The sequence below is a fragment of the Hemiscyllium ocellatum genome, chromosome 6, assembly GCF_020745735.1.
Source record: "Hemiscyllium ocellatum isolate sHemOce1 chromosome 6, sHemOce1.pat.X.cur, whole genome shotgun sequence".
In the NCBI taxonomy this organism is placed as follows: domain Eukaryota; kingdom Metazoa; phylum Chordata; class Chondrichthyes; order Orectolobiformes; family Hemiscylliidae; genus Hemiscyllium; species Hemiscyllium ocellatum.
The window spans coordinates 104,013,086-104,035,151 of record NC_083406.1 but is presented as its reverse complement, the minus strand read 5'-3'; the positions used below and the strand labels follow the sequence as shown (position 1 = coordinate 104,035,151).

General features: G+C 41.8%; 1 protein-coding gene across 2 annotated transcripts; it reads left to right on the top strand.

The window, feature by feature from the left end:
* The first annotated feature begins 778 nt into the window (after positions 1–778).
* LOC132816849 (nucleoside hydrolase-like) lies at positions 779–21,765 on the top strand. 2 transcript variants are annotated; one of them, XM_060826828.1, is made up of 6 exons: positions 779–910; positions 8,703–8,893; positions 13,130–13,309; positions 14,522–14,633; positions 15,787–15,923; positions 21,266–21,765. In XM_060826828.1, exons 2-6 carry the CDS (start codon positions 8,711–8,713, stop codon positions 21,611–21,613), a joined length of 960 nt encoding a protein of 319 aa, XP_060682811.1. In that variant the 5' UTR covers positions 779–910; positions 8,703–8,710; the 3' UTR covers positions 21,614–21,765. The 2 variants fall into 2 exon arrangements, with proteins under 2 accessions (XP_060682811.1, XP_060682812.1); XM_060826829.1 differs by lacking the exon at positions 779–910 and adding an exon at positions 5,677–5,757.
* Positions 21,766–22,066: the final 301 nt, after the last annotated feature.

Here is a 22,066-nt window from a genome sequence, read left to right as displayed (position 1 = left end):
AATTCAGACACAGACCTCAGGAAATTTAACATCAATTTTAATTCGAGTGACACCTCTGGAGGAACATGTTTGTGGAAAGAGTTCTGTGTAATGTGTCTCAGCTCAACGCGTGGCATTTCCCATCGCAAAACCATGAAGAAAATTTAGCAAGTCTAATCCAATATCACTGAACTGACCCCCATGGTCTGAGTTTGGTGAGGATTAAATTGCTTCTCCAAACTCCACTGGCAAGGCGTTAAGGACCATACTTCAACTTTAAAGAATGCAAACTTTGTGATTGTGTCATTATTATGTTATCCCAATACTTGTAACCGTTCTCTCACTCTAAAATGTTGAGGGATGGTGGGCATGCCATTTTTGTTTTAAAGACTGCATTTAATTATTTGATTATTTATGTTTTTAACGAGGATCTGTTTAACACACCATTCACGTCTGATTGAGGAAATAATTCACGCCCACGCACACTCTGCGTAAAAAATGCAAATATTTGCACAGGGTCAGTGGTTAATGTTGAAAGATTGGTCGAAGTTTACAAATCTCTCTGCCAAGATAAAGGAGGAAAAAAAGACTTTTGATTAATATTTTACAATCTGGACCATAATCAACTTTACAATCTTCTCTATCAAAGTCAGTTCTGTTCCTTACTGTTGAACATTTCCGAATTTGTCACGATTACCCAGTTTGGGGGGAGTCGGTGGGAGGGGGGGGAGGGTGGAATTTGAACTATGATGTGCAATAAATGACATTGCAATAGCGGAAGTAAACGGGTGAGGAGGGAATAGGCAGAGATTTCTGTTTTGATTCAGTAGCGATTCTGTCCCCTGTAAAGAGGCTCCAGAGGCACCAGTTGCTCGGCTGAAAAGCAGACCCACGGCTCACATTGGCCTTCATTCACTCCGTCACTGCCAAGGTATGTTGTTGTAGGCGCTAACCAAATGTACGTTGTTGTGAGCAGGTGTGTACCCACACACAAAGCGTTATTCAGGACCTGATTCTCAACATTACTCACTCTTCCCACCGCATTTATTAGTGTTTGTAACATTGACTGTTGTTTAAGATGTTTTACTGCATGTCCCCAGATACAGAGCTATAGAGATGTACAGCATGGAAACAGACTCTTCGGTCCAACCCGTCCATGCCGACCAGATATTCCAACCGTCTCTAGTCCCAACTGCCAGTACCTGGCCCATATCCCTCCAAACCCTTCCAATCCATATACCCATCCAGATGTATTTTAAATGTTGTAATTGTACCAGCCTCCACCACTTCCTCTGGCAGCTCATTCATACCCGTACCACCCTCTGTGTGAAAAAGTTGCCTCTTAAGTCCCTTTTATATCTTTCCCCTCTCACCCTAAACTTATGCATTCTAGTTCAGGACACCCCTCCACCCCAGGGAAAAGACTTTGTCTATTTATCCTATCCAGTCCTTACAATAATGGGAGAGTTTTGTCCTAACGAATAAATGTAGTCTTATTAATGAACAAGATGCATTTTTCAGTTTTTTATTCACCCATGGGACTGGAAGTCGCGAGCTGTCCAGCATTTCTTGTGGTCTGTCTCCATCATATTTGTTCTCATAAGGAGGCCTCTGAAATGTCCACCTTCTTCCTCAGCCAAGGATTCCCCACTGTAGTCGTTACAATGAAGTCAGCCAGGTGGACCTCAGAGAATATGAGTTCCCTTATTGGGGCTGTTAACCTGGTCCAATCAGGGATCCCTGGCTAACAGATAAAAAGAGAAGTGTCAGAGGGTTCTGTGCTCTGTCCTGTACATTGAAAAGATGGACTGAAAGCTGACACTGAGGGAGCTGGATCAATGTCAATGACTTTCCACATGTAAATAAAGCTTGGCTTGGTGACAGGATACTAGCCTCTGTGGTGTTATTTCACTCTGCACCATGGTTGATAGGGCCCTCTGCTGTTTCTAACCCATCTTCTGCCTTCAGCCCTCTTCCCACCCACAACAGTGGTAGTGTACCCTCTGTCCTCACTTACCAACCCACCAGCATCCATATTCAAAGGATCATTAGTTTCCATTTCCACCACCCCCTGCAGATGCCACCGTCAGACACATTTCCCTCCTCTCCCTTGTCATCCTTCCGCAGGGACCATTCTGTCTGGGATGCTCTGGTCCACTCCACTTACAGGATCTCCCCACACTCCCACAGCACCTTCCAATGTAAGCACAGAAGGTGCCAATTTACCACTCCCCCCCCGCTATTCTCGCTATCCAACATCCCAGAGACACCTTCCAGTTGAAGCAGTGCCTTACCTGGACTTAACTCCACCTCATCTATTACATTCGCTGTTCACAATGTGCTCTCTCCTGTACATGGACAAGATGGACTGCAGACTGGGCAACCACTTTGTAGAACACCTGCATTCTGTCGTCAAAAATGACCCTGACCTTCCAGTTGTCTGCCATTTTAACACACCACCGTGTTCCCTGGCCAACAGCTCTGTATTGGGATTGCTACAGTACTCCATCCAGCAAAGCTCAACACAAGCTGGAAATACATCATTCTGCTTGGGAACCCTGCAACCTTCTGAAATTGAATATCAAATTTATTCAGAAGAATATTAAGGTCTGAGCAAGGGATGAACTCAAATTTCTCCAGTTTCCTCATTTCCCCTCCACCCACCTTGTCTCAGTCCCAACCCTCGAACTCAGCACCACCTTCCTTACTTGCAATCTTCTTCCTGACCTCTCTGCGCCCACCCTCAATCTGGCCTATCACCCTCACCTTAACCTCCTTCCACCTATCGCATTTCCAACACCCCTCCCCCAAGTCCCTCCTCCCTACCTTTTATCTTAGCCTGCTTGGCACACTTTCCTCATTCCTGAAGAAGGGCTCATGCCCGAAAAGTCTATTCTCCTGCTCCTTGGATGCTGCCTGACCTGCTGTGCTTTTCCAGCAACACATTTTCTGCTTAACCTAACCCCTACAAGACTAGACCTTATCATCAGAAACAGCCCATTGTCGGCCACTAATGGTCCCTATCATGAGTCCACCCAACTGCTTTTCTCTCTCTTCTGGGTGCTATCTCCAGCTATTGTTTGCTCTTTCCCCTTCCCCAGCCCCTTCTCTAGCATGTGCATCAACCTTTTCCGAGCTACAAGCAGTTCTGGAGAAGTGATACTGGACCCAAGAAGTTAACTCTGTTGCGTTTCCATAGATGCTATCATATCTACTGAGTTTTTCCAGAAATTTCTGTATTTTCTCCTGTATTTAACTCTTCAGGTTAAATCCTGATGAAGGGCCTTTGCATGAAACGTCGAATTTCCTGTTCCTTAGATGCTGCCTGACCTGCTGCGCTTTAACCAGCAACACATTTTCAGCTTTAACTCTTCAGGTACCAAGATTCAGTATAAAACATACATTTGTTGCAACATTTACTTCTTACATAAACTTGAAAGAGTTTTTACACAGAGGGTGGTAGGTGCCTAGAATGCATTGCCAGCAGAGGTAGTAGAGGCAGGCATTGTAGATTCATTTAAGATACATCTGGATAGGTGCATGAGTAGGTGGGGAGCAGAGAGCTACAGACGCTTAGGAATTGAGCGACGGGTTTAGACAGTGGATTTGGATCAGCTCAAGCTTGGAGGGCTGAAGGGCCTGTTCTTGGGCTATAAATTGTCTTTGTTCTTTAGAAAGGATTTGCAAGATTGTTGCCAGGACTGGAGGGTTTGAGTTATAGGGAGAAGGCGAATAGGCAAGGGCTATTTTCTCTGGAGCTTCGGAGGCCGACAGGTGAATTATAAAGGATTTTTAAAATCGTGAGTGGGATGGATAGGGTAAATGGACAAAGTCTTTTCCCTGGGTAGGGGAGTCTAGAAGGGGAAAGATACAAAACAGACCTAAGGGGCAACTTTTCAGGCAGAGGGTGGTGTGTGCATGTAATGAGCTGCCAGAGGAAGTGGTGGAGGCTGGTACAATTGCAACATTTAAAAGGCATCTGGATGGATATATGAATCGGAAGGGTTAGAAGGATATGAGCCAAGTGCTGGCAAATGGGACTCAGTTAGACTGGAATGGCTGGTCAGCATGGGCAAGTTGGACCAAGGGGTCTGTTTCTGTGCTGTATGACAAAATGACTCTACAACAGTCTTTGACTTTGCCTTCTTCTTGACCACTGTCTATTAAAGCCAAACACATAACATGGAATCAAAACAGATGATAAGTGATAGGGCAGCTAAGGAGTAAAGTTAGTCATAATCAAAATCACTAGGGTTACCTGGATGTCACTGGTTGGGCCAACATTTATTGCCTGTCCCTAGTTGCCCTTGAGAAAATGGTGCTGAGTTGCCTTCTTGGCAAATGTGAGGGAGTTTTGGCCCAGTGACACTGAAGGAACGTGATATATTTCCAAGCTAGGATGGTGCGTGGCCTAGAGGGGGACTTTCAGGTGAACCCATTTCCACTCAAAATTGTTGTCATTTCAACATTTTGAGCAGGAAAAGCAAGTTTTATTCAATAGCATAGATGTCTTTATTGGAACAGTCAAAAGACCAGCTGTCATCTTTAATATATTGAATCTTATGCTGTGTCTCCTGACACGGCCAAAAGGTTCAGATTACGCATGCAAGAAATTTCTGCACGTACATACATTGTGAACTGAACCAGACAAAAACACGCTGACTCCCAAATAAGCACAATACATATGGATGGGATGATGTCACTGGCAGCACTAGGAGGGGTACTACACGTGTGTACAGAGAATATTTTCAACGTGTCAACAGACCTTCCCTGATTTCATTTTGGGAAAGTTTCTATCCACAGAGCATTGACAGATCCATCAGTCAACTTGGGGAACTAAACTCTCTTGCATCCTCATTTATCTCTGGGAGCTGAAGTTTACATTAAAAACAACATTTCGAGCAGCAGAAATATTAACAACTTCCTTTTTTAGTACAGCAGTAACAATCTTTACAACAACAAAGATTTAAGAAGAATTTTAATCAACAAAGAATACAACAGGACAACAAAATTTGTGCGGTACAAGGTGAAAATCCTAATAATGATCATCCAGTCAAGAATATAACAACTTCAAGTGCTTACCAACAATCAGTCAGTTGACAAAGTTTATCTGTATCAACTCCCAAGAGAATCTGTTTGTTAAGAGTTTTGTTAATGATCTGCATGTAATATCTGAACCATGCAATTATGGAAACCTACAACAAGAGGCCATTTATAGCAAAATTGTCCTTGATCTCTTAATTAGATCAGTTGCTGACTTTCTTCAATTGAAAGAGGGTCTAACTCTAGAAAGAGCAGCCCCAAGGCAGGATCTCGAAAACTGCCAATGAAGTATTACACAGCAAAGGTTAAAGTTAATGCAGAACAATTGACAGAGTGTGGATGTAAAATACAATAAATCACCTGGTCAGAAAAATAGACATTTCATCTGAACAATATCTGAGCTTGAAACGGTGGAGCGTATCAAGTTTCTTATGTGACAGCATCAATATGAGACTCTAGGCAATGTAATATCACAGCATTTTGCCATTGATGTGTTTCCAAACTCCTACATCAACAAGGACAAAACTGTCTAACTTTCCAACAACAACATTGTGGTGAAAGAGGTCACTTGTCAAAGTTATGAATCAGTGTGAACAATAAACAAAGCATTAAACTAAATTGTCTCTGACCAATGTTCAGACTCATGCCTTGGAACAGCACTGTAAAGAACAGGCTAATACTGCAATAGAACATGTTTCTTTTCATTCCCATGGAGAATTTGAACAGTTGCCGGAGGTAAATTTGACAGTTGTTGTCTATGTAAATTGTCAACCAATCAAATTTAAACTTGATACTTTCACCAGCATCATGGGTCAGTGATTAAGGCGAATGTAATGAAACTTGTTTTGTGTAAGGGTATTAAGAGCCTGGAGTAATTATGATGATGTTATGGAGCTACATGGAGTATAAATACCACAGAACAAGTGGAGTTAAACAGACCAGGGCAATCTGTCTGGAAGACACACATGAAAAGAAGAAGATTTGAATTGATTTGATTTATTTATTGTCACGGTTACCTAAGTACAGTGAAAACCTTGGTTTGATGAAGAAGGCGTTTGGTATACTTTCCTTTTTTGGTCAGAGCATTGAGTATAGGAGTTGGGAGGTCATGTTGCAGTTTAGATTAGATTACATTACATTACAGTGTGGAAACAAGCCCTTCAGCCCAACAAGTCCACACCGACCCGCCGAAGTGCAACCCACCCATACCCCTATATTTACCCCTTACCTAACACTACGGGCAATTTAGCATGGCCAATTCACCTTACCTGCACATTTTTGGACTGTGGGAGGAAACCAGAGCACCCAGAGGAAACCCACACAGACACGGGGAGAAAGTGCAAACTCCACACAGTCAGTCGCCTGAGGCGGGAATTGAACCCGGGTCTCTGGCGCTGTGAGGCAGCAGTGCTAACCACCGTGTCGCCCTACAGTTCTACAGGACATTGGTTAGGCCACTTTTGGAATATTTCATGCAATTCTGGTGTCCTTCCTATTGGAAGGATGTTGTGAAATTTGAAAGGGTTCAGAAAAGATTTACAAGGATATTGTCAGGGTTGGAGGATATGAGCTATAGGGAGAGGCTGATTAAGCTGGAGCTGTTTTCCCTGGAGCATTGGACTCTGAGGGGTGACCTGAAAGAGGATTATAACATCATGAGTGGCATGGATAAGATAAGTAGACAAGGTCCTCTCCCTGAGGACGGGGAGTCCAGAACTAGAGGGCACAGGTTTTGGGTGAATGGGGAAAGATATAAAAGAGACCTAACGGGCAACCCTTTCACTCAGAGGGTGGTGTGTGTATAGAATGAGTTGCCAGAGGAAGTGATGGAGGCTGGTACAATTACAGCACCTAAAAGGCATCTGGAGGGGTATATGAATAGGAAGGGTTTAGAAGAAAATGGGTCAAGAGTGTGGTGCTGGAAAAGCACAGCTGGTCAGGCAGCATCCAAGGAGCAGAAGAATCAATGTTTCAGGCAAGAGCCCTTCATCTATGTTGGCAAGTTCAGCATTATTTGAAGTTAGAGAATCCATTCATCAGTCTAATAACAGCCGGGAAGAAGCTGTGTCTGAAACTGCTGGTGCATGTGTTCAGGCTTCTGTATCTTCTGCCTCATGGAAAAGGTTGTAGGAGAGCATTGCTGAGGTGCGATGGGTCCTTGGTGATGTTGGCAGCCTTTCCACAGCAATGATGCATGTAAATGGAGTCCATGGATGGAAGATTGGCTTTGTGATGGTCTGGAATGTACACACCACCAGCTGTAGTTCCTTGCGGTCCTGTTCAGAGCAGTTGCCACACCGGCCGTTATGCACCCAGATAGAATGCTTTCAGTGGTGCACCTGTAGAAGTTGGTGAGGGTCCTTATAGACATACCAAATTTCTTGAGCAGCCGGAGGAAGAAGAGGCGTTGTGTGCCTTTTTGACCATCTCCTCTACGTGGGAAATGCATGACAGATCATTGGTTACTGTCACTCTGAGGAACTTGACACTCTCCACCTTCTCAAGCTCAGTTTCATTGATGTAGATGGGGGGGGGGGGGGGGTGTTCTCCTCCTCTCTTTCTGAAGTCAATGATCAGTTCTTTAGTTTTGCTGATGCTGAGAGAGAGGTTGTTCTCATTGCACCACCTCACCAAGCCTTCTATCTCCATTCTGTATTCTGACTCATTGTTGTTAGATATGTGACCTACCGCAGTGAACTTGTAGATAGCATTCATTCAGAATCTGGAAAAACAGTTGTGGGTGTACAGGGAATACAGTAGGGGTCTGAGGATGCATCCTTGGGGTGGGGGACACCAGTGGTGAGTGTTATTATGGAGGAGGTGCAATAACCTGTCTTCACTGATTGCAGTCTGTGGGTCAGGAAGCTGAGGATTCATTTGCAGACAGCAGAGTCGAGACCAACGACATGGAGTTTTGACATCAGTCTGGAGAGAATAATGGTGTTGAAGGTGGTGCTGTAGTCAACGAGCAGGAGAATGATGTAGGTGTCTTTGTTGTCCAAATGTTCCAGGGATGAGCGCTGGGCTAGGGAAATCATGTCCACTGTGGACCTGTTACATTGGTAGGCAAATTGTAGGGGAACTAGGCAGGCTGGGAGACTGGGTTGACGGGCCATGACCAGCCTCTCAAAGCACTTCATGATTATTGAAGTCACAGCCACTGGGCAGTAGTCATTAAGGCAAAATGCATGTGCTTTCTTAGGTATAGGGATGAATGGAAAGATTAGTTATTATCCAATGTACCTGTAAGTTAAATTATATGATTACCATGTATTAAAGTACGATAAATAGTGTTACTTTGAACTCCAAACCTGAAGATTATCCACCTTGAACCCCAAACTCACATTGTTTAGTTTATTGTTGTACTAAAAGAAGCCACAAATGAACAGTGGTGCAATTCTAAAAAATTACAGCTTCCCATTCTCTCAACAGTGCTCCATACTGCTAGAATATTAATCCCAGATTGTAAGGCCAATAACTTCTGTTTTCAAGTTAGACATTAATAGATTTATAGTTGCACATGACACCAAGGTTTATGGGTCCAGAGTGGGGATATAGAGTTAGGGTCAACGATCAGCCCTGATCTAGGTTCACACAGCAGAGCCACTTGGCTGAATGGTACACTCTTGCTCTATAACTCTATCTTTTAAAGCCAATCTTATTTATTTTTTGTGCCACAGACTTTAAGATGTCGAAGAAGCTGTTGCTCTTAGATGTTGACTGTGGGGTGGATGATGCCCAAGCGATCATGATGGCTCTTGCAGCTCCTAATGTACACGTCCTGGGTATAATGTGTACTCATGGAAATACAAACATTGAAAACGTGTGCAAAAATGTACTTCGAGTGCTAAAGGTTTGCCAGAGGACAGAGGTATGTGATGGCCATTTTGGGTGAGGGTACAGTGTACTTTGAAAGATAACCTTTTATTATAACTAAATATTTCTTTTCTTAAGTAGTTTTTAGAAAAGAATTTGCATGCCTTTTCAAAATGCAGATTGATGACAAAATGGCTGTTGTGAAACTTCTCAAAAAGAATATGCCATTTAGTCCCTTTGGCCTGATTAACCATGTAGTGAGATCATTGCTAATCTATGACCTTTGGTCCATATTCATAGGAACTTAGAAAATAGGAGCAGGAATATGCCTTTTGACTCATTGAGGCTGCTGTGTCATTCAATATGGTCATGGCTGATTTTTTAATTTACTCATGGAGTTTCCGGGCTGGACCAGCATTTAATACCTCTTCCTAGTTGTCCTTGAGAAGTTGGTGATGTGCAATTCTATGTGCTGTATGTAGACTCACAATGCTGCCAGTGAGGGAACCTAACTCAGTACTTTGTTCCTGCTTTTGCCCCAAACCCTTTAAGACCTTTAGTCCTAAGGACTATACCTAATTTCTTCTTGAAATTATTCAATGTTTTGGTCTTAACTGCTTTCTGTGGAAGAGAATGACCACTCTCTGGGCGAAGAAATTTCTCCTTATCTTAGTCCTAAATGACCAACTCTGTTTCCCTAGACTGTGCCACCTTGGTCTGGACTGCCTGGTCCTGGAGAACACCCTTCCTGCATTTACCATGTCTAGTTATGTTAGAATTTTATAGGTTCAACTCTGGTGAATATAGTCCTAAGCAATCCAGTCTCTTCACACGTCAATTCTACCATCTGAAGAAGTGTTGCAGAACATTCTCCCTCAGATAAGGAGACCAATACTCCAGATGTGGTCTCACCAAGGTCCTGTATAATTGCAGCAAGACTTCCCTGCTCCAGTGCTCGAATTGTTTTGCGATGGAGGCCAGCATACCATTTACCTTCATCACTGTCTTCTGCACCTGCATGGTTACTTTAAGTGATTGGAGTATGAGGACACCCAGGTTTAATTTCACCTTCCCCTTCTGTCATTCAGATAGTAATTTCCCTTCCAGTTTTTGCTACTAAAGTGGATAATGTCACATTTATTCACATTCTATTGCATCCACAATGCATTTGCCTACTCACTGAATTTATACTGAACACCAAAGCATCTCTGAATCCTCCTCACAACTGACCTAACTTCCCAGCTTTCTTCACCTGTAAACCAGGGTGATATTTAGCTCCTTCATCTAAATCATTAGTATATATTGTGAAGAGCTGAGGTGCAATAACAGGCTGATCACTGGCTGCCATTCACTGGCTGTGGGTGGCATGGTAGCACAGTGGTTAGCACTGCTGCCTCACAGCGCCAGAGACCCGGATTCAATTCCTGACTCAGGCGACTGACTGTGTGGAGTTTGCACACTCTCCCCGTGTCTGTGTTGGTTTCCTCCCGGTGCTCTGGTTTCCTCCCACAGTCCAAAGATATGCAGGTCAGGTGAATTGGCCATGCTAAATTGCCCGTAGTGTTAGGTAAAGGGGTATGGGTGGGTTACGGGTCAGTGTGGACTTGTTGGGCCGAAGGGCCTGTTCCCACACTGTAAGTAATCTAATCTAAAAAAGATGACCCATTTATTCCTGATCTTTGTTTCCATCTGCTGACCAGTTCTCTATCCATGTCAGTACACAACCATCAATTCCATGTGCTTTAATTTTACATGTTAATCACGTACATGGGATCTGAGCAAGGGTCTTCTGAAAGTCCACGTAAACCACACCCATTGGCTTCCTGTATCAAATCTATTAGTTACTTTCTAAAAAAAATTGAAATACATTTGTTAAGCATGATTTCCCTAGCGTAAATCAATATAGACTCTGTCTAAACCTGTCACTGTTTACCAAGTACTCTGCTATCTAACCTCTCAATAGTTTCATTTTGTCTCTCTACCCCAATTTTTAAACAGTATAGTTAAATTGGCAATCCTCTAAAATATAGGAACTCCAGAGTCTGTAGAATCTTGAAAGGTGACCATCAATACATCCAATATTTCTACTGCCACTTGCTTATGTAATCTGGGATCAGGCCTTAGGGATTTATTGGACTTTAATCCTATCAATTTCCACTACACCATTTCCCTACTAATATAGATTTCCTTTAATTTCTCACTCCCACTAGACCCTGTGCTCCCCAATGTTTTGAAAGTACGTATTTAGTTGGCCTGCTATCAGTAGCAAAACAAAATCCATCAATCTATTCTATCAACAGAATTAATATTTACAATTGATGAAGCAACAACCATTCACAGAAGAGTGTTTCAAATTTTTATCCTACTTTGTGTGTGGAAACATTCATCTGTGATTGGGTTAGGGTTAGGATTCCCTCACTGATAAAAAAAACCTGCCTCTCCTAGCCTTGAATTTACTTAATGATCCAACTTCAATAGCTCTCAGAGGCAAAGACTTCCAGAGTCACTGCCCTCTGAGAGAAGAAATGCCTTCTTATTTCTGTTTCTAATGTGTGACCCCCTTATTCTGAGATTCCACTGTCTGGTCCGAGACTTCCCCACAGGAGGAAACAACCTTTCTCGAACGACCATGTCAAGTCTCCTAAGAATCTTGAATGTTTCAATAAAGTCGCTTCTCATTCTGCTAAATTTCAATGAGCACTGACTCAACCTACTCAGCCTGTCATTATAAGATAGTTGCTGCATACGGGAAGCGGCCTAGTGAACATTCTCTGGTCTGCCACCAATGCCAACATGTCTTTGCTCAGATAAGGAGACCAAAACAGTTCACTGGATTCCAGCTGTGGTCTGAAGAGTGCTCTGTATAGTTTTAGCAAAACATCACTACTTTCTCTCCATTCCCTTTGAAATAGAGTCATAGAGTTATAGAGATGTACAGCATAGAAACAGACCCTTAGGTCCAACCCATCCATGCCGACTAGATATCCCAACCCAATCTAGTCCCACCTGCCAGCACCTGGCCCACATCCCTCCAAACCCTTCCCATTCACATACCCATCCAAATGCCTCTTAAATGTTGCAATTGTACCAGCCTCCACCACATCCACACAAAGGAGGAGTAAGTGAGGACTGCAGTTGCGAATTGAGAGTGTGGTGCTGGAAAAGCACAGCAGGTCAGGCAGCATCCATGGAGCAGGAGAATCAACATTTCGGGCTTAAGCCCTTCATCAGGCTTATGCCCGAAATGTCGATTCTCCTGCTCCTTGGATGCTACCTGACCTGATGTGCTTTCCCAGCAACACACTCTCACCTTTGAAATAAAGGCCAACATTCCACTTGCCTTCCCTATTACCCTCTGAACTTGGATGTTTGTCTTTTGTGATTCATGGATGAAGATTCCTAAATCCCTCTGTTCTGTAGCTTTTTGCCCATACTGGAAAAGTAAAAGTGATCTCTGCACAGTGCTGCTGTACAACCCTTGTGGAGACAGAGTCTGTTCATCGCATTGCGAAGAATGTTGGACACCACAAACACTGTGCTTAACTGAGATAGACTTTGAACAGAAGGAACAGCTCAAGACTCGGCATGCAGGAGACACTGTGGTCCATGAGCAGCAGCAACAGCAGAATTGTACTCAAACACAATCTAGAGCCTCGTGGCATTCACAGAAAAATTGCCCCAAAATTCCTGAGCCGAGGAAGGCAGAACCAAAGTGGATTGTATATGGTGGTGGAAAGTGGAATTGGGTGGCGGTGGCGGTTGTGAGGGGAGTGTCTAAACTTGAAAGTGCCTACTTTCTAATTGTCACATTTTTGACAGATGAGATAAATGCAGAAACAGTGAACTGATGTTTGTGATTAAAAATCTCAACTCGTCAAAATCTCCTAGAGCCAACGTATAGAATGCCTGCCTCATGCAGGAATCGGTGTCTGTTACAAACTTACGATTACCGACAAATCACAGAGTAATTGCTTTCCAAGAAATAGCAGTAAGAATATTTTTTAATGCTTTCCTTCCTTCAAAGTAAAAAGTGTCAATCCCCCTGCATGTGTAGAACCCAGGCAGTGTGAAAGTTTATACGTTCTTGACTTATCTCCCACCTCCTGTCTGGAGGTGTTTCAGATAAGGAGGAGCCAGTTTGTGGCCAGTAGTCCTGCCTTATGACACATCAGGTAACACAGAGCTCTGATGTTCAGAACCATATGTTTATCTGGTACCATTACATGTGGGAACCATTGCATTACACTCCCATGAATGTTGTTAAAGATGGTATTTATCCTTATGATTGCAGATCCCCGTATATCGTGGTGCAGGTGCATCGATTCTGGAAGAGCAGTTAAATGCTGGCCAGTACCATGGAAAAGATGGTCTAGGTGATGTTCCAGATTGTAATGCTCCAGGGCTGGAACACCTACAAGCTGAACATGCAGTAAATGCCATCACAAGAATAGTCACTGAACATCCTGGTCAGGTGAGATATATATGTATCAGGAAATATAATTCTGGTAGTCAGTGCGACAGAGAACAGGAATCATTTCAGTCCTTGAAACTTGTTCCACCATTCAGTTAGATCATGACTGATAGATAACAACACATTAAAGCACCTTGATACTGTACTCCTTAATATTACCAAACAAACATCTGTGAATCTTGGTTTTGAAATTTTCAATTTACTTTGACTCAAAAGCTTGTAAGGTGATAAACTGCAAACATAACCAAGATTTTATTTGGGGCAGTGCTGTCTCATATCACCACTGAATGGCCTAGCTCTAGTTTTAATGTAATGCCCTCCTACCTTTGAACTTAATTTTAAAATAGAGGAAAACGAAAATACATTTTCAGTTGCACAAGTCCACTGTGACAGTCCACTGGTGTGGGTAAATCACCACAATTTCCTTTAATTCAGTTCTACCTATTACAAAATCTTATAGACCATCAAGTACTGAAACAATCACTTAAATTTTACTAAAGGTAGCAACCAAAATAAGACCCCTCAAGTAAGCAAGTTAAACCTCACGACTCAGCTTGGCTATTACCCGATTAATGATGATATTTAGCTATGATTCCAATCAACAGTGTCTGTCTCTGATCGTTTTTGTTCAGTGTTGGTCTTTGAAGTTCTACTGATGAAGAGTTCTGGAGTTGGATTCTTATACAGTTTTTCCATCCTTAGGTCTATGTTGTGACATTATTGATGACCTTCTGCATTCTTTCATCTAAAATATGCATTTCTCTTCTGGAGTCCTTGATTCTGCAGCTTCCTTCCTTATCAGAAATAACTCCACTGTTCCTTGTTACATTTAGCTGTAACTATCTGCTTGAAAGCACAGCATGTCTTGCAGTTAACTCCATAAATTCTTCAGCATTCAGTCATCTGTCCTTGTAGCATAAGGTGAACAATTACCAAGATGGTGTCCAAACAATTTTGTTTATGTAGCCTTGACTCGTCCCTTTCCCAGGCTTGGCTAATGGCTTTCAATTCCCTCAGTAACAGCTTGTCATTGCCTCTTAACAGCTCATTCCAGACAGAACTATTGCTGATCACCTTGTGTAAAACAGTTTATCCTTACTGCTTTTTTTAATCCGTGAATAGTTATCAAACTTCTGACGTTTATAATATCACACTACTGTGACGTCTCCATCCCTCAGTCACCTTGATAAGCATTTATTTGTTACCCGATAGGTCTCGCTTGTGGCTACTGGCCCCCTGACCAACATTGCTTTGGCATTTAAAATGGACCGCACCTTTCCGTCGAAGTTAAAGCATCTGTACATCATGGGAGGAAACATGGAAAGTATGCTGAAGAGCTAACTGCATCATTCTGTTAAGTGTGGATCACATCACACCTGACCCTGACTAAATTCTCACCTGATATTGAATATATATGCTTGCAGTAGTTCATATTCGTGAATCTTTTTATCCCTATGTCCTATTTAGAGTGCTTTACTGATTGAGGTAATAAAATAACCAGAGCAAACAGAGATCCAAGCTGATCATTTCCTGCAGCCCTTCATGTGTGCACTCATTCAATGAGTCATTGGGGAAACTCAGGAAATAATATTTTCTGGATCAGAGCATAGGACATTTATATTATGTACACATTGATTCTATATTCCTGTTGTGTATAATTTTCCTAATGTCTTGACTATTGTGTAGTATCCATTTTCATTTTTTCTCCCTCATCTTTGTCTCACCAATGCTCATTATCTTGTATCTCTACAATGTCTTTGAACCATGTTATCGTGCTCAACTGACAGCAGATTCCTATGTTAGTAACCTACATCTGGAAGAACAGTATTACTGCAGATAGTAGCTTTTACAAATTTGTCCTGCCTTAAATATCTTCTAGATTTTGTGGCATCAAGCATTCTTATAAGTGTTCTGAGCAGTTTTATGATTTGATTCTCTTTGCCCTGCATCAGCTTCTCAGACAGCATGTTCCAAATATTGCAGTAGCACCTGTTTGTATCGTTTACATGAAAGTGGTCTGATAGCATACTCAGGCAGAAGAAACTTAACACAAATCAACTATTTTATAGTCAATTTTTTCCAATCAATGCAACTGCAGGTATGAACACAAAATACTGAGTATATTACACTGCTACCCCATCAATGTGCTGCCATACCTTACGGGCTTAGCCTGGTCAAGTTTAAAATCTTCAAAGTGAAGATGATTTCAGGAGTAGAATTTTGGAACCAATACTGCACAAAACTGTCTCAATGGAAACATTTTCAGAATTTCTGAAATGTGACGATGGTGTCATTGTGTATTTGATTTCTTAAAGTATGCGCATTTTATATTTTGGCTGTTGACAATTCCATCCAATGTTGACATTTATCGATCAATGCCAAGCATTTATTTTCCCCGGGCTGCTAAATGTGACTGGATTAAGAAACTCTTCACGTTGTGATGAATTAATTTCATTTCATGTTTTTATCTTTGACAGGCAGGGGGAATGTGGGGATCTGTTCTGAATTTAATTTTGCAGCAGATCCTGAAGCAGCTTATATTGTCTTGAATCACTTTACTTGTCCCATGTATATTACAACTTGGGAATATTGTCTTCGCCATGTGCTACCTTGGGTAAGCTGTTGAATAAAATCATCTTAAATGTAAAATTACAGTCATTGAATGCATATTGTTATGGCAACTCTTATTTACAGATATTTTTAATATAATTTATTGTAAATTTGGATTTTTGGCTTTTGTTTGTAACGTGTGGATTTTCAGTGTATTTGAAGTTCATAATTAACTGTAGTCAAGATGATTCCTTTAGAAACATACTCAAGGCCTAGCTTTCAAACTAATGAGTTTTTCTGCATCTTGGTAGGATTTATGACCTCACAAGAATATATACTCCATTTTGGAGAGTTTTTTCAAGCTTCAGAAAAACAGCCATAGGTTAGAAAGAATGTTTTTTTGAGCTTCACTTTGAATTTTTAATACTCCTGTAAAGTCCCTGGATGAAGATTGCAGTATAAACCGATGCTCTTAAGATGGGAGGGTGGTACTAGGCTATTTTACAGTAAAGATTTAGTTATATTCATAGACGAGAAGTGTTGGGATAAAGTCCTGAAGAGGATACTTAAAGTATATTTAAACTCAGATGTACAAAACCTCCAGGAAAAAGCTACTTACAGTTTCAGTCTATGCATTAAACCATCCAAGACATTAGAGGCAATTAGAGGTAGAGACACTGATGTGAGTAATATATGATTTTGAGTATTATACACGAGCTATTTCTTTTCCTTTTTCATTTACAAAGGAGAGTTGTGGGGATTAATGGGATTATACTTTGATGGTGTTTAAAAAGTTTTGAATTTGTGTTATAAATAGACAGCTGATTTATTTTAATTTACCTTCATTTCTTTGGTTAGTAAACTTGTTTTATCATTGAAGCCAAATCTGCAGTTTGGTGCAGGTTATCCAGTGAGAGATCATTTTGTTAGAATCAAAACAACTCAAAATGTTATCTATCAAGCCAAGCTTTAACCTAGCATCTGAATGAACGGGTAATAACATCGGCAGGCATCATAACAATGTAGGCAATGTTTGATTTGGAAAATAGAGAAATTGTTAATGAACATGTGATGTGTCCCAGGTGAAAGTAGTGTGCTCTGCTATAGGGGCTGATAACTAGACAAGTTTCCCCTGCTGGTTTTTATTCATCTAAAGAGAGCAAGAGCAAAGTAACGCTGCCACAAGGTAATTACAACAAGTAACAGCAAGTGGCTGATGCTGGGAAATTAGGAGTGAATTGCCAGGCTTCATGTAGTGTACAAGCATCCAACTAACAGTAAAATTTGCATCTGGAGGGAAATGCAGATATGTCAATGCACCACATTGTGGAAAGAACATAAGGAAGCTACAAAAAATACAATGAGGTTAAGTGAGTCGACAAAGGTCCAGCAAACGGATGTAATATGGGAAAATATGGAAATATAAATTTCTGGAAGAGTAACAAATCCTAATATCTAAACATTAAAAAATTCCAGACCTTTGAGATGCAAAATGATCTGTATGTCCCAGTGGATAAATCTCCAACAGTTAAAATGCAATAACAGCAATTATTTGAGAAATCTAATAGAATATTACTGTTTATCGCAAGGGGAATTGAGTCCAACATCTGGGAGGCTATTCTTCCATTATACAGGGCTTTGGTGAGACTAGATCTGGGTTACTGCATACAGTATTTAAGTATCTTTTTATTTGAGGAAGGATGGAAACCCATTGGAAGCAGTTCAGAGGCTTACTAGACTAATACCTGGAATGGATGGGTTGTCTTATGAATAAAGGTTTGATTCGTTATGCTTATATCTGTGGGATTTAGAAGGCTAAGAGGTGACTTGAATGACAAGATGGTTGTGGAATGTGTATAATTCTGTTTGTGGAAGAATCTGGAACTGGGGTCATTGTTTCAAAATGAAGGGTCACCCATTAAAGGCAGAATAGATTGAAACCTTTGCTCTTTGAGGTATGTGAGTCTTTGGAACTCTCTTCTGTGGAAGCAGAGTCTTTGGATATTTTTAAGGTAGAAGTACTATTGAAAGGGAGCGGGGTGGGTGGTGAGACCCAGGGAGATAGTGAGGAAAGAGATCAATCTGAGACTGGTAGTTCTTTGAGAAGGTGACCAAGGAAGTGGATGAGGGTAAAGCAGTAGATGTTGTGTATATGGATTTTAGTAAGGCGTTCGATAAGGTTCCCCATGGTAGGCTAATGCTAAAACTTCGGAGGTATGGCATTGAGGATACATTAGAGGTTTGGATTAGGAATTGGCTGGCTGGAAGGAGACAGAGGGTAGTAGTTGATGGATTATGTTCATCTTGGAGCGCAGTTACTAGCGGTGTACCACAAGGATCTGTTTTGGGACCATTGCTTTTTGTTATCTTTATAAATGATCTAGAGGAAGGACTTGAAAGCTGGGTAAGCAAGTTTGCGGATGACACAAAAGTCGGTGGAGTTGTGGATAGTGAGGAAGGAAGTGGTAGGTTACAGCGGGATATAGATAAGTTGCAGAGCTGGGCGGAAATGTGGCAAATGGAATTCAATGTAGCTAAGTGCGAAGTCGTTCACTTTGGTAGGAATAACAAGATGATGGATTACTGGGCTAATGGTAGGCTACTTGGTAGTGTGGATGAGCAGAGGGATCTTGGTGTCCATGTACACAGATCTCTGAAAGTTGCCACCCAGGTAAATAGTGCTGTGAGGAAGGCATATGGTGTACTGGGCTTTATTGGCAGAGGAATTGAGTTCCGGAGTCCTGAGGTCATGTTGCAGTTGTATAAGACTCTGGTGCGGCCTCATCTGGAGTATTGTGTGCAGTTTTGGTCGCCATACTATAGGAAGGATGTGGAAGCTTTAGAACGAGTGCAGAGGAGGTTTACCAGGATGTTGCCTGGAATGGTAGGAAAATCTTATGAGGAAAGGCTGAGGCACTTGGGGCTGTTCTCATTGGAGAAGAGAAGGTTTAGGGGAGATCTGATAGAAGTGTATAAGATGATTAGGGGTTTAGATAGGGTAGATACTAAGAACCTTTTACCGCTAATGGAGTCAGGTGTTACTAGGGGACATAGCTTTAAATTAAGGGGTGGTAGGTATAGGACAGATGTTAGGGGTAGATTCTTCACACAGCGGGTTGTGAGTTCATGGAATGCCCTGCCCGTATCAGTGGTGAACTCTCCTTCTTTATGGTCATTTAAGCGGGCATTGGAGAGGCATTTGGAAGTTATTGGGCTAGTATAGGTTAGGTAGGATTCGGTCGGCGCAACATCGAGGGCCGAAGGGCCTGTACTGCGCTGTATCCTTCTATGTTCTATGTTCTATGGTACAGTTGAGAAAAGAAGTGAGTCAAACAGTCAGGGTAGGCAGGGACAAAGCAGAGAACAAGGTAGGACTGATAAATTAAACTGCATTTATTTCAATGCAAGAGACCTAACAGGGAAAGCAGATGAACTCAGGGCATGGTGAGGGACATGGGACTGGGATATCATAGCAATTACAGAAACATGGCTCTGGGATGTACAGGAATGGCAGCTTAATGTTCCAGGATACAAATGCTACAGGAAGAATAGAAAGGGAGGCAAGACAGGAGGGGGAGTGTCATTTTTGATAAGGGATAGCATTACAGCTGTACTGAGGGAGGATAGTCCCGGAAATACATCCAGGGGAGTTTTATTTGGGTGAAACTGAGAGATAAGAAAGGGATGATCACCTTATTGGGATTGTATTATAGAGTCCCTAATAGTCAGAGGGAAATTGAGAAACAAATTTGTAAGGAGATCAGTTATCTGTAAGAATAATAGGGTGGTTATGGTTGGGGATTTGAACTTTCCAAACATAGACTGGGACTGCTATAGTGTTAAGAGTTTAGATGGAGAGGAATTTGCTAAGTGTGTACAAGACAATTTTCTGATTCAGTATGTGGACGTACTTACTAGAGAAGGTGCAAAACTTGACCTACTCTTGGGAAATAAGGTGACTGAGGTGTCAGTGGGAGAGCACTTTGGGGCCAGCGACCATAATTCTATTAGTTTTAAAATAGTGATGGAAAAGGATAGACCAAATCTAAAAGTTGATGTTCCAAATTGGAGAAAGGCACATTTTGACGGTATTAGGCAAGAACTTTCAAAAGCTGATTGGGGGCAGATGTTCGCAGGTAAAAGGACAGCTGGAAAATGGGAAGCCTTCAGAAATGACATAACGAGAGTCCAGAGAAAGTATATTCCTGTCAGGGTGAAAGGAAAGGCTGGTAGGTATAGGGAATGCTGGATGACTAAAGAAATTGAGGATTTGGTTAACAAAAAGAAGGAAGTGTATGTCAGGTATAGACAAGATAGCTTGAGTGAATCCCTAGAAGAATATAAAGGAAGGAGTATACTTAAGAGGGAAATCAGGAGGGCAAAAAGGGGACATGAGATAGCTTTGGCGAATACAGCTATGGAAACTCCAAAGGCTTTTTACATGGTAGGAGCTGGGAGGTCATGTTGCAGCTGTACAGGACATTTGTTAGACCATTGTTGGAATATTGTGTGCAGTCCTGGTCTCCTTCCTATCGGAAAGACGTCGTGAAACTTGAGAGGGTTCAAAAAGGATCTACAAGGATGTTACCAGGGCTGGAGGATTTGAGCTCCTGAATAGGCTGGGGATGTTTTCCCTGCAGCACCGGAGGCTGAGGGGTGACCTTATAGAGGTTAATAAAATCATGAGGGGCATGGATAGAATAAATAGACAAAGTCTTTTCCCTGGGGTCGGGGAGTCCAGAACTAGAGGGCATAGGTTTAGGGTGAGAGGGGAAAGATATAAAAGAGACCTAAGGGGCAACATTTTCATGAAGAGGGTGGTACATCTATGGAATGAGCTACCAGAGGAAGTGGTGGAGGCTGGTACAATTGCAACATTTAAAAGACACCTGGATGGGTATATGAATAGGAAAGGATTTGGTGGGTTATGGGCTGGGTGCTGGCAGGTGGGACTAGATTGTGTTGGGAAATCAGGCCGGCATGGACGGGTTGGACCGAAGGGTCTGTTTCTGTGCTGTACGTCTCTAGGACACTATACACCCAATTGTAGCCTAAATCCATTCAAAAATGTGGAGGATCAGTTATTCATGACTGATAGTAATTTAATGTGAGATTGTTAATGGAAAAGAAAATCCAAAAATTGCCAGTATAATGATACAGGTCTGCATTCCCTCACAAATACAGTGCTTTTGCACTTTCTTTGAGATTGTAAAAGTAAAACATGTGGTTACTAGGTTAATTCAAAATTCACAAGAAATGTTTTCAACATATTAAGATACTCACTCTTATAATGAGAGGTTCCATGTCTTGCAAAGATTTTTAACCTTTGATAGACTTGTTTGGTATTTCAGGTAGTTACGCTGGATGATGTATAAATTTGATTGCTTTTCATTGTGTCCATTACAGGAGTTTTTTAAGGAGTGGGTAAACCAAGGCACTGAGAAAGCTTGCTTCATGAAGAAGATAACAGCACACAGTGAAAAATTTGCCAAAGACAAGCAAAGCAAAGGGGAATTGTATTTTCGTCCCGGCTTTGTGTCCTGTGATTCTTTTGCAGTGGCAGCTGCTATTGATGAGAGTGTTGTTACTGAATACAAGAGATATGGAGTAAGTGTGGAGTTGCAAGGTTCAGTGACCAGAGGGATGATGATTGTGGATACACTTAACACACTGCAAAAAGAAAATCAAGCTTTTATTATGACAAAATGTGATGCTGAGAAGTTAAAGCAGCTCATGATGTCTGCCCTGAAGTAGCAGCTAAAATAACACAGGCAAAAATAAAATTGATCACAAATATCAGTAGACGTTTTAGAGTGCATAGTGTGAATTTGCCTTTACTGTCAAGTGACTTTTCCTGTTTTCTATCAATTTACTAGAGTGTTTCTTTCACTTCTACTTGGTTTTGCCACTTCCATGATCATTTTCTCCTAAAAGCATAGGGTAGGACTCACTGGGTTACAGGTGTCCTCATCCGAGCTCTTCATTTTCATGTTTGACTGCAGGTGTTGAATATTGGCAGACCAGTGTTCACAGCTAACTCTAATTCAACCAATGAAATAACTCCACAGAGAGTGGTATCCCATCACCAAGTCACCCTTTATTTACATGTGGAAAGTCCTTGACTCTGGCACAGCCTCGTCAGAGTCAGCACCCAGAGTGAACGGAGTCTCTGACACTCCTCTTTATCTGTCAGCCAGGGCTCCATGA